The 13,828-nt window shown below is 29.1% G+C and overlaps 1 protein-coding gene and 1 long non-coding RNA gene across 2 annotated transcripts; one reads left to right on the plus strand and one right to left on the minus strand.

Annotated features, from left to right (window-relative positions):
* Positions 1-2,944: 2,944 nt before the first annotated feature.
* Positions 2,945-6,288, minus strand: Ssrp (structure specific recognition protein). Its single transcript, XM_072519311.1, has 3 exons — positions 6,240-6,288; positions 5,180-6,188; positions 2,945-4,187 (listed from the first exon to the last, which is right to left on the minus strand). The coding sequence occupies exons 2-3, from the start codon at positions 6,171-6,173 to the stop codon at positions 3,013-3,015; spliced, it is 2,169 nt and encodes a 722-aa protein (XP_072375412.1). The 5' UTR covers positions 6,174-6,188; positions 6,240-6,288; the 3' UTR covers positions 2,945-3,012.
* Positions 6,289-9,158: 2,870 nt separating this feature from the next.
* On the plus strand, positions 9,159-11,915 carry LOC140431367 (uncharacterized). Its single transcript, XR_011949661.1, has 3 exons — positions 9,159-9,509; positions 9,610-9,854; positions 9,914-11,915. It is a non-coding gene; the product is annotated as an uncharacterized lncRNA (long non-coding RNA).
* Positions 11,916-13,828: the final 1,913 nt, after the last annotated feature.

The following is a 13,828-nucleotide window of genomic DNA, read 5'->3' on the forward strand; positions in this document are numbered from 1 at the left end:
TTTCTATTTAATTATTATATTAATGTTTTTTGATAAATGTCAACGTTTTACCTATATACAGGGTGTAAAAATAAAGTTGTGTTTTTCATCTAATTTTGCAACACGCCGTGGAATGTATTAGAAACAAACGCGACATGCTATTAATATTTCGAGATCGCTTTATTCTTTCTCCACAATTTCGTAAAAAAATCATCACGATATTTCTATTATCAAAAAAGAAAAGTATGTTCAAAGCATTACGTGATTTTTTACTCTCCAAAATTAACGCACCATCTCAACTCTACCATAATGTTTAAGCTATTTTTCTTTTGTATCCTTAATTGGATTTCGATAACTATTTCTAAGTAATTACTGTATTAATGTTTTCTGGGAAATGTCCACGTTTTACCCATATAGGGGTTTAAAAATAAATTTGATTTTTCATCTTATTTTGTAACACCCTGTGGAATTTATTAAAAGCAAACGCTACATCTTATTAATATTTCTAAAACGCTCCATTTTTTTTTCAATATTTTTTCGTAAAAAAATCATTGATATCTTTATTATCAAAAAAGAAAAGTACATTCAAAATGTAACGTGATTTTATCGAAATGTAATAGTCATTAATGGAAGCAGTTAGTTGGCTATGAAAAATCAAACAATTTGACAGGTCAGTTGTAGACTGTCAATATTGTTTACATTTCAAAATTTTTTTGCTATTTTGCGTATGTTAGTAGAAATGGAATTTATTTCAAGAAATCTTGAGCCGAGATGAATGTGTTCAGGCAATTACTTTAGCTGATGTAGTTTTCGTGGATCGATTAATTTGTTTCTGATCCTAGAGATGGCTCTACTGCGGCATACTACTGTGGTAATTTTTTTAACTTAATCGTAGATTTCTACATGATGACTCTGTAATATTTTCAAACCCTAACATAAATTGCAGTTTTCTATCATTATATCAATTGGCTGAGTTGCCAAGTTGTGTAAACAGTAATTTTATCAAATACCTACGCTATAACTTTAAATATCTTTAAATAAAAATATCTTTAACACCATCTTTATGTATAATACTTTACTGCTCTGCTGTGTCAGTCGGAATATAATAATTATCTAAACAATTTTATCGACAAAGAAATTATTGCGGCTATATCTGTGAATATCATATTACCATTAAATTGGTACATCATAGGTATTATATTACATTTTTGTTGATAGTTAAAAATTAAATGATCTGGTATTATGTAATATTTATACTATCTCAGTCTTTATGGATTAATATATTTTACTATGTCTTCCTCTTCATCAAATTAGTTCATAATAGAAATATGTAGCAAGCAATTTTACTTGAATTTTACAATGAATCATTTACTTGAATTTACAGTCCGTAAACAAAAAATCCTTTTTGATTCGCTTTCTGTATCAGTTATTTTTAATGGGACTGATTGTATTTTTATTTTGTTTAGGCTTCTTAATACCATAGTGAAAAGTAATCACATTTTTATCTCGAAAAAGAAAATATAACGATCACATCACAGCTACAGAGGGAAATTAATTACATTCACTTTTAAGTAAAGTGCATACTCAATTTTTAATTGTAATTAATTTGTTCCCAGCTCTGATATCTAATAAAAAGTCTATATTGTACCAAAGTATCGTTATATTATACGCGTTGACAGTACACGCAAAAATTTTAACAACGCATACATTTGCCTTTAGGTACTGAACGTAAGAGAGTATGCAAAATATTCTTCATGAATACCCTAGATATTTCCGAGAAAACGATCAGAACTGTTGTGAAAAAGAACAACAACTGTACTGTCAATGGCATTCAGGATGAAGATCTTAGAGGAAGACACAATAATCATCACCAGATTAATCCATCTCTATGACAATCTCGTTCTAAACGCGAATATATAGAAGGCGGTCTTACCATTGCTGCTTTACACCGAAATTATGTTAATAAATGTGTTTCTGAAGATAAACAATATATTCCACACCAAATGCATGATCACATTTTTGTGATAGACTTTAATATCTCCTGTCAGCCCAAGAAAGACCAGTGTGAAGAATGTACATTCTCTAATAATGCTGACGATAAACCAAGTTTACAAGCGAAACAAAAACCAGATAAAAGAGAAAATTCTTTCAAGATCAGAAAAAGAAAGAGACAAACATAAAGTTACTGAGATTGGCGCATTTGTAATGGTTTGGGGAGGAATATCTCATACTGCGCGAACAGACCTTGTTACTTTACGAAGAGATTACATAGGAAATAATTTTCTCTTAATACATGATAACATTTGAGCACATATTGCATGTGTGGTCCGTAAATATTCGGACGAGGTTGGAATATAAACCATGAACTGGCCACTCTTCAGCCCTGATCTCAATTCCATAGAGAATTTGTGGGATATTATTGATCGCCAACTCAGAAGCTGATAACCACTACCTGTCTTTGACTACATAGAAGTTATGGTGAGAGAAGTTTGAGATGCAATTGATCAAGACCAAATACGCTGCTTGATTTTAAGTATGCCTCGTTGCTGTGAAGAAGTAATTAGATGTAGAGGTGGAAATACTTGTTACTAAGTGTTTTTGGGGGAATTGTTAAAGATTATTTAGGTTATGTTTTCTTATGCTTTATTTGTATTAAATGTTAATAAAGTTATGTAAGTAATGTTTTCTTTGCTTTAAATATTAATAAAAACTTGTTACATTTAAAGTTCTGTATAATCTTTGATAATAGAGATATCGAGATAATTTTTCTATCTTAAAATATTAATAAAATGTAGCGTTTTTCTAATAAATTTCACAGGGTGTTGCAAAAAACGATGAAAAAACAAAACTTTATTTTTACACCCCATATATGGGTAGACCTATAAGAAAAAAACATCAAAATCCAATCATTCATTCAGAAGAAAAAGCTTTAAACTTACTATACTATTCAAATAAAAGATATAACTAATACAAATATTTTATTACTTAAAAAAAATACTAAAACGAATATCCTGAAATTTATGCAACATTTCTTTAATCACTATCTTCATTCTCATCATCACTTTCTTTCTTTCTCTTCTTTCCTCTCTCCTCTTCACTTTCTGACTCATCTTTAATATCATCTTCACTACTTGCATCTTTCTTATCTTTCTCATCCTCACTACTTTCATCTTTTTTAGATTTAGAGTCCTCCTTTTTTTTCTTAGTCTTTTCATCATCACTACTAGAATCTGAATCATCAATATATTCCTTACTTTTTATCTTTCCTTCTGCAGGTTTAGGTGAACTGGCCCTTTTAGCAGGAGATTTCTTATCCTTCTTTGCTGGTGCTTTCTTATTTTCTTTTGATGTGTCACCTCCTGAAGCTTTAAATTCTTTCATTTCTTGTTCATATCTTTCTTTGTCCTTCTTAGCTTTTTCTTCCCACTCTGATTTGTCTTTTAATTCTTTCCACATTTCTCCACCTTTCTTTGCAATTTCAGTTACTGAGATTCCTTTATTTTCTTCCTTAATTTTTTCTCTGGTAGCATTTAACCAAAGCATAAAAGCAGTAGTTGCTCTCTTTGGTTTATTATCTGATTTGTCTTTTTTCTCACGTTTCTTTCTTGGTTTTTCTGAAATTGTCTTTGTTTTCTTTTTTTCCTTCTTTTCTTTCTTTTTCTTTTTCTCATCACTATCTCCACCACCTCCACCTTCTTCATCTTCATCTTCAGAAGAGCTGCTGTGATTACTATCATATTCTTCAGCAACATCACTTTCATCTTGACCTGGATTGAAATCTTCATCTGTACTTTCATCTTCGTCGTCATCATCATCATTCCTTTCTTGGCCTTCAGCTTTAACCCTTTCCAGATATGCATCAGGAGCAGCTTCTTCATCTGAGTCTCCAAAGTCATCTTTATATGAAGTTTTATCATTCTTACCTCTATTTTTAATGTTCAACTTCTTTTTGGTAATAAAGTCAAACAGCTTACCATACTCCTCTTTTTCTATACTGCTAAAAGTGTGAACAGTGCCTGACTTTAATTCAATTTCAAAGTCAAAAGATCTTGTACTTCCACCACCTCTAGCAAAATTAACAGAAGCAATCTCTTCAAATCTAATATGAATAGGTGGTTTATGAACATAGATGAAGCCCCTTTCCAATGGATATAACAAACCAGCTGCAGCTTTGTAGGAACAACTGATTGCTGGCGTACCAGAATGACCTACAAATATAAACAATAAATAAGAGTCAGACATATTAAAGATATACTAAAAAGTATATTGAACATTAACTTCATACAAAAAATATCAAAAATAAATAAAATAAAATACAAAAACTTAAGAGGATACACATAAATATTGTAGAAACAACATAATTACCAAGCATATATCAAATGTATATCAAACATTACAACATATAAAAATCATAACAAAATAATAATATGTACTAAAAATTTTAAAGCATTAAGATTAAAATAAAGAACTTAATGTTTTGTGATGAGTGAAGATCATCATTCAGGAACAATTACTGATTAAGTATTTGGCAGACTGGTTCAGCATGCCTAGATAATCAATACTTAAGATCGGTTTATGGTTTTTATTTGTGAATACTGTCTTTTTGTTACAAACAGTGGTGACTCACCAATAAAATAAGTGACATTATAAAGACTGGAGATAAAATTGATGAATATGAAAAGGTGTAAAGGTATATTTTTTTCTAGTTTAAATTAAAATCAGAAGATTCACCAGCAATAAAAATCAACTATCATGTAATGACATACATCACTCCAAAAAGTTTAAACTTTCATTTAAAATTTAAATATGTACACCCATAAATCAAAGATAATTTCCTACCATACATTCAGGCACTAAAGAGGCCAGACAACTGGTGATTTTAAAGCACTTTTATATTGGGTTACTACAAATTTATATTTACAAATATTATATTAGTTGTTTGCTTGATTAATTCAATTTTGATTTTAACTCTTGTTTTGTAGTAGGTATTTATTTTTTGGTTCATGTTGTTTTTAGATTTAGTTTTTGTTAAAACAAAGACCTATATACTGTGGCTTGATAATGAGGTATATATTGTAAGCCTCAAAACCGGTAGCTAAGAAATTCTACAACAATGAAAAACTTACTTAAGGTTGTGAGGATTGATTTATCTCCTATACAATAGTAATATATTACAGTACAATAAAAAATGAATGATTACCTATAAAATCAGCTGGTCCTGTAAGTTTTCTGTTGATAATATTTTTCATAATGTTACTCATAACTTCAAATGTGGGTCCACTAAGTTCCTTTTGTAACCTTCCTTCAAATTTTTCCTTTAGTTCTTCTTCAGTAAATGGAAGCTCAATAGATGTTTCATCTTGATTAAAGAGAAACACTAAAAAGTGATAACGAGTTTGGCCCTGTTTAATTGGAGGATCTAAACTAACTACAAAGAACATCTGTCTGCTATCTTTATGTGGTAACAGGAACAATCTGAGCACTGTAGTTATTGGAATTTTGTAATCAAATGTTTTACCATGAAGTTGGAAGAATGAATTAAATATTTTAATATCATAGCGCCCTCTTGGAGTAAGACAATGGATTTCTCTGAATATAGCAATAGCATCTCCAGATATATTGATAACACTGGCTTTATCCATTACCTGTTGTTGGAATGCTTCAACTGGATCTACATCACCAGCTAATTCATTCGCTGGAATGAAAAACCTCATTTCCATGAGACTCACTGGTGCATCATCATTTTGGTGAAATTCCATAGTAATCTCATTTTTTCCTCCTGTACATTGTGATACATGATTAAGAGGTATTTCAAATGAACTATTAGAACCTACATCAAAACTTAAAACTGATCCATTAAATTTAGCTGTACCCCAATTCCAACCTTTTGTACTTAGTTCTTTCTCCAACATTTCTATTTTGTAGGCATTACTAAAAAACTTTGCAATTTTATCTTTTTCGGAATCTTTGAAACCTACAAATCGATGTAAAGTACCATTTTTGAGAAATAAACGGATACCCCAAGTACCAGCAAAGTTTTGAAAATTTACTACATCAAAGTCTGAAGATGGTATTTGTTGTACTTTACCGCTTTTACTGTTTTTGAAGATAATATTTTGTTCTGTTAGTTTCAATTTTCCTGGCGTCAAAGATCCTTTGATCTCAGCGGAAACATCTGAATATTCCAGTTCCATTTTCCTTAAAAAAAACTAATTCACTTTGCACATAAATCTTTCTTATTAATTCAAAGCTTAACTCACGTTAACCTCTTTGCTCTTCTCTTACCGCCATTTGCATCACAAAATGTCTATATGTCATATGTCATATATCTATATACTGTGCTTAGGTTACCAGTGGTTACACTTACACCAGAGAATAACCGAACACAGAGAAGCGACAGTCCTTCCTTTCAAGTTACGTGGCCAAGCCGCCAATGACAGCTAACAACCATTAAATTAATAGTCAGTGGGCATATCACACAATATGTCACCATGTTACCAATCCAACGGTAACTTTAACATCTTAACTGTAAATTAGACATAATGTAAATCAAATCTTATTTAATGATTTTTAAAGGGTTTTTACCCACATATTTAGTGGCTACATCCATGTATTAACTTGTAAGTATTAACCACACTTTTACATTAACCTTAGTCAAAACTTAAATCTTTTCATGTTCTTTTTAATTAAGTGGTTAAATACTATTTTAGGACACTGATGATGGAATATTTATTCCGAAAACGTTTTGTCAATGCAACATAGCCCAACTGGGTTTTTCATATACGTTTTTATAAAGGATTTTATTCAAAATTTTTTACAATATAAATTCTTAAGAGCGTAGGCGCAAAATTTCGGCCCAATGTTTTTTAAATGCATTCATTTTTTTCGAATCCTGAAAAAACTAATAAGTATTTTTGAAAAATTTAAACGCAGAATGAAAGACTACATTATTACTGAGGGCCGAAAGTCCCTGAAAACTTCTATAATGTTTATTTTAATAAGTTACAGGGGTGAAAAAAAAAAAAAGAGAAAATTTAGTGTGATTTTTAATTTCAAAAATCTCATTCAAAAAAACTTTTTGTTTATTCTAAGGGACTTTCGATCCTCGGTAATAAGGTAATATTTCATTCTGTGTTTAAATTTTTCAAAAATATTTGTTAGTTTTCTCAGGATTCGAAAAAAATGATTGTATTTAAAAAGCATTGGCCCGAAATTTTGCGCCTACGCCCTTAAGCGAAACAAAGAAATTACTAAAAATCTTAAAATTACAACAGAACAAAACTTCAAAATTGCAAAAACATGGTTGCAAATAAACAAACTTACATTAAATTATAAAAAAACTAAATTGGTACTCATCTACTTTTTACTATATACAAAAGTTGTCTGCCAATTTTTAATTCGTTAAATATAAATAACAAAGATCATTGAAGGTACTGCGTCATGCGCCAATGTTTTTCTTCTATTTTCTTTTACAATAACATTATCTTCAAAATGCAGTTCACAAATCCTATAATTATTATAAAGTGAATCCATTTGAATAACAAATCTTCTCGTCAGCAAGCTTCTATCCACACTTTGGCACTACAAATTTTTAACAGAACAAATTTTAAACAAAGAACTTTTTCTGTATTTATAAATAATACTTTATTACTTACAACTATAAGAGTATTAGTATATTCTAAGTATATTGTAAGTAATGAACTATTTAACTTTTGTCAATATCTAATCTTAATAAATTTAGTTTTCTCCTGACTAAGTCACAAAAATGTCACTAAATATTGAGATATGTAACAAAAATAAAGTTTTAATATTTTTTATTTGTAATTCCCATTTAAAACTTCTAAATATTTTATGTACTTCGATCCATATATTTGATCTTTTTTATTTATAATATTTAACGAATTAAAAATTGGCAGACAACTTTTGTATTATATCAAAAAGTAGATGAGTACCTATTTAGTTTTTTCATAATTTAATGTAAGTTTGTTTATTTGCAACCATGTTTTTGCAATTTTGAAGTCTTGTTCTGTTGTAATTTTAAGATTTTCCCAATTATCGGTCTAATTATGTTTCCAACAATTTTTAGTTTGAGCATTTTAGTAATTTCTTTGTTTCGTTTAAGAGCGTAGGCGCAAAATTTCGGGCCAATGCTTTTTAACATTTTTTTGGAATTCCGAGAAAACTAACAAATATTTTTGAAAAATTTAAACACAGAATAAAAGATTACATTATTACCGAGGGCCTAAAAAACAAAAAGTTTTTTTGAATGAGATATTTGAAATTAAAAAGCACACTAAATTTTCTCTTTTTTTTTTCACCCCTGTAACTTATTAAAATAAACATTATAAAAGTTTTCGGGGACTTTTGGCCCTTAGTAATAATGTGGTCTTTCATTCTGCGTTTAAATTTTTCAAAAATACCTATTAGTTTTTTCAGGATTCGCCCGAAATTTTGCGCCTACGCTCTTAAATAAAATATTCTCGTGTATAAAACCCTCTATATATTTTTATTTCCTAAAAATACTATATCCGTATTGTTGTCTTCGAGCGCGCTGACACCCGGCCACCATCTGTTGATTTTTTGACCTGAGCCTTCGGAGACGTGCGTCTTTCAATAAAAGAAATAGCACTGACACCAAATTTAATGTTTTCATTTTGAACTATCCCTTGACAGACCAAAGTTTATTTTTTATAGCTCGAACAGACACGTCGACGTCGGCTTACTGTTCGAAAGTCAAACCAATACTATTATGTAATAACTAATAATAATTACAAAGCAATAGTAATTACCTGTTATTATTCTTAGGAAATCTAAATAAACTTATTCCTTTTCCTGTCACAGATGAACATCCGCGAATCGCACAAATATATCCAGACATTTTAAATATAAATTAAACTTTTAACTATAACTATAACCTTTTAACTATAAATAAATTATATAAATGGTTAAATGCACTTCTTGTGTCGAGTATTTACCATAGACGCCTACGGACTATCGAAAACAACCAGAAAAAAAGAATAAGCACGTGTTTTTGACAGTTAAACAACCAGAATCGGGCATGCGTATACAAAAATGGTACACGCTTTTGGACCGTTGTGTCGCTTCTATGTATGTTCAGTTATTCTATGCTTACACTCCTATCATAGATAAAATTACCGGTGGTGGTGGTAGCACAGTATAGACAACAACCAGTATTCCCACTCCGCTTTGGCGCGAAAGTTCGCGCATTTTACTCGCGCAGACAGCGACGCCATTTTCTCTGGACTCCGAAAAATTTGACGGCTCTCATTGGTCATTGGCCATTGTCATTTGTCATAGATAAATAATATAGAGGCCATTGTATTTGTTTACTTTTTGTGTATTTATAGATACAAATAAACTTTATACATTTTTTATTTCGCAATTACGTTGTATAAGTACGTCGATATGTACAAAAATAAAAACAAAAAGCCTTGCCACACTTGTGCAGCTACAAAGTGTTGTAATAATTCTAGGAAAAGTATTGTTTTCTTTCCAAAAGATGTTAATAGGTGAGTGTTAAATTAGGATTAAAATTGTGTATTACAGATGTTAAGATGTTATATTATTTATTAACGTTTCATCGTGTATTAAAAAAATGTTTGTATTTAGGCAAAAATTTGGTTAATGGCATGTGGACGAGAAGATTTATTGAATAAGGCAGAACGTTTACATAGAAGTCATCGTCTTTATGGTACTCATTTCGACAATAAGATGTTTCTGAATGATATGAGAAATCGATTACAACCTTCTGCAGTTCTCAAAAACTTTCCTTTAACAGAGGGCTCATCAACTTTTGATCATACTTATTCTGCAGTAGTCCAAAACATGTCTTCCAAGATGTCCTATTAATGAAGGTAAATAAAATAAATAATTAAGATGTAACACATATGTAAGCTTTCTCTTTTTCTTTTAGAAGTAGTGAAAAGTTCAGCTATGGATATAGAGAAAAATGTTAGTATTAAACATAAACCATCCACTATAACTGTACTTCAGGATATTACTATTACTCCTGGTAAAAACAACATATTCCATGGAGAACCTGAACATGTAACTACACTTCCAGTAACACCAAGTTCAACTCAAGTGTCACAACAATTATCAATAAATACTCCCCGAAAAAATGTATTATGAAGTACAGTTATACAATTAAGGAAGAAAAACCATTATTTAAAAAATAAACTTCAGAAGTTACAGTCTACAGAAAAGAAGTATATTGACAATTGAAAAATTGAAATTTTATAACCTATTTGTGTGGATATTTAATAAAAAAATGTTTAAGAATTCCATAGTTGTGAAATATGTGGCATATACTCAAAAAGTGTAACCAATTTGTGAGATACTATTGTATATTCATATTTAACGGATATGAAAATAGAACTGGTGAGACATATGGTAATCTAAAAATGCCTACTGGTGATTTTATTAACTTTATTAGTATACTTGACTGTCTCTTTCACAAGAATTTTGACATATTAGCTGTACAGCCGAATATTATTAAAACATATGTTTCTCTATTTAGTACAATAAATTTTAGCCACCCTTGTGAACAATTTCCACTAAAATATTGTAGAACTTTATTTAGCTGTGTACGTTTGTACTATTCATTAAAATTCATGAAGAGAAATTTGAAACTGAAAAACATGAAAATATAACCAAAAGAAAAAATAATAAATTGATTATTTGGAAACATCAATAAAGCATTATTTACTTATTTATAACAATATAAAAAGTCAAAATACTCTTTTTTTATTACAGTGATCAGATAATATCGATTAATAATTAATATACCTATTTAGGGGTTTTCTTCACATTATCTTATGTTTTTAGTGAGATGTAACTAAAATATCTGATCATATTCCATAAAAATGTATTGAGTATTACTTCTAATTAATTATATTGACATTAATCAAGATCAAGTAAACAACAATGTAAAATATCATTCAAAATCACATTTGAACAAAAGCAATTGTTTATAGAATAATCCATACTCCTAAATTCCTTTAGCTAATTTCTTTTCATATTCCTTTGGCATATTAATTGCAAAGCCGAATATTATTAAAATAAAATATTGTATAACTTTATTTAGCTGTGTATGTTTATAATATTCATTACAATTCATGAAGAGAAATTTCAAGACTGAAAAACATGAAAATATAACCAAAAGAAAAAATAATAAATTGATTATTTGGAAACATCAATAAAACATTATTTACTTGTTTATAACAATATAATAAGTCAAAATACTCTTTTTTATTACAATAAACAGATAATATCAATCAATAATTAATATACCCATTTAGGGGTTTTCTTCACATTATCTTATGTTTTTAGTGAGATATAACTAAAATATCTGATCATATTCCATAAAAATGTATTAGAGTGTTTCTTCTAATTAATTAATAATTAATTATATTGACATTAATCAAGATCAAGTAAACAAAAATGTAAAATATCATTCAAAATCACATTTGAACAAAAGCAATTAATTATAGAATAATCCATACTCCTAAATTGCTTTAGCTAATTTCTTTTCATATTCCTTCCCGTTCACTTCTTCAGAATTTACATTTCCATATATCTCATCGCAGAACTAATTATGGTTCAAATATAGGTATGATCTGACTTCTCATACATGCAAACCAGTGCTCATGAGATATAATTTGTTTAACTTCTGAAATTTTAAACTACAAAATGATACTTTGTAAACTTAATGTGTACTTGTTTTATACATGTATATTTGATTTTTATCTGTAATTGTATTTATCTACAATGTATTTTTGTCTAATTTTGACAGTGGGTCTGTCACCTTTGTTATTATTAAATAAACAAATAAATGTAATATCTAATGCAACATGTAATAATAAATGAAGTTCATTTAAAAATTTATTTTTTATTTCCACAAATACATTCTTACCATTAACAGGATGACGCTACTTTTAGCACTTTGTATGATTCCGTTAGACGTCTAATGTACATCAACAAGGATTGTAAGAAAAAATTCAAAGAAAAATTGTGCTATGAAGTACAGTTATAAAATTATGGAAGGAAAACCATTATTTAAATAAAAAATTCAGAAAACATTCTGTACATTCTACAGAAAAGAAATGTGTCGATAATGTGACAATTGAAGACTACATGGCACTTACATCTAAATTTTGTCCTTCGTTAAATTTAGCTAATTTCATAAATGTTCAAATTTTACAGTCTAGAAAAAAGGCAAGAGGTAGAAGATTCAGTAATCAGTTTAAACAGGATGTCTCTTAATGTACTTCAAGGGGCCAAAAGTTTTACAAAAATGTTTTGTGTAGCAAATTTTGTTTACTCAGCCCTAATATATTATTTAAAAATAATATACCAGACAGCTACTCAAAAAGTGTAACTAATTTGTCGGCTAAAACTGTATATCAATATGTTAATGTATATAAAAATAGAACCGGTGACACATTTGGTAATCTAAAAATCCCTACTGGTGATTCTGCTGACTTTATAAGTAGGTATACTTGACATTCTCTTTCAAAAGAATTTTGACATATTAGCTGTAAAGCCGAATATTATTAAAACATGTTTCTCGACTTAGTACCATAACTTTTAGTCACCTTTTAAACAAAGTCCACTCAAATATTGTACAACTTTATTTAGCCGTGTACGTTTGTACTATTTATTAAAATTCAATAACAGAAATTTCCCTACTCAAAAATATGAAAACAAAACTAAAAGAAAAAATAATAAAATGATTATTTGGAAACATCAATAACACATTATTTAATCGTTTATATCGAAATAACAAGTCAAAATAGTCTATTACAATGAACAGGTAAGATCAATCACTAATCAATATACATATTTAGGAGTTTTGTTCACATCCTCTTGTGTTTTTAGTGAGATATAATTAAAATATATTAACTGATTTCAAACTCTGTATTTGAATTTTGAAATGAAACTTTGCATTTTATTCTACTTTATAACCATACAGCTTTAAAACTAGCATATTTATTAAAAACTGTTGCATAACTCTCCTTTTGATTTTTTTTTGATAGTGTATAAGACAGTTCTGTAACAAATAGTTGTGAAACTTTAGAAAACAAAATCATAAATACAACGCAAAACAATTTTAGTTTTTTTTTTTTTTAATTTCTCGAAGAATGAAAGAGTAGCAAGAAGAGTTTTGAAATTGGTTGAAATTAAAATCAATTTTGTTAAATAAATCAAAGTCGGCTCTGTCGCGTCCATATGTGCAGGGCCAGTCCACGGTTTTCGTCCAGAAAATATGGCGTCAAGGTCACCGAATTTTGTCTAAAAAGATCAAAGGTACCGCGGTAGAGTGAGAATACTGGTTGTTATCTATACTGTGGTGGTAGTGTGCTATCAAAGAATATAGACGCTTATAGAAGAGCAGTTCAAATGGGCGATTTGGTTACGGTTTAAGAGGGTGGCTGCATAAACTCACAGCGTGGTGCCGTGGCCGTCGGCTTAAAACTATCATGAAAATTTCATAATGAAATATGTAGTTAGGGGGAAGTGGGAAAGGAGTACGAACGGGTAACTTTGCATCCACGCCTAAACAAATTTCGATGCCATTGATTTGCAAACTGTCTTTTTTTTTTGTTTTTTCACAATAAAATCTTTATTTTCAATATATTAAATTGTTAAATTTTTAATTTTAAAACTTAAAAAAAATGTATGATATTTACAATATTCAAAGTATTTATTTTTTTAATTGTATAACTTTGAATTAAAAATTGGTTTGTTCCAACACAACGAAAAACCGTCACATAACTTTTTATTAGGGAGTTTTTGTAACTACCTAACGTAACGTATTTCCCTATAC

This window comes from Diabrotica undecimpunctata, chromosome 1 (genome assembly GCF_040954645.1).
Source record: "Diabrotica undecimpunctata isolate CICGRU chromosome 1, icDiaUnde3, whole genome shotgun sequence".
Lineage (NCBI taxonomy): Eukaryota > Metazoa > Arthropoda > Insecta > Coleoptera > Chrysomelidae > Diabrotica > Diabrotica undecimpunctata.

What these genes read in the sequence shown, in the direction of transcription:
- Ssrp (XM_072519311.1), bottom strand. Translation starts at nt 6,173, where the DNA reads ATGGAACTGGAATATTCAGATGTTTCCGCTGAGATCAAAGGATCTTTG. An exon ending in AGGACCAGCTGATTTTATAG is followed by an intron (nt 4,188 to 5,179) that starts GTAATCATTCAT and finishes TTATATTTGTAG; the next exon opens with GTCATTCTGGTACGCCAGCA.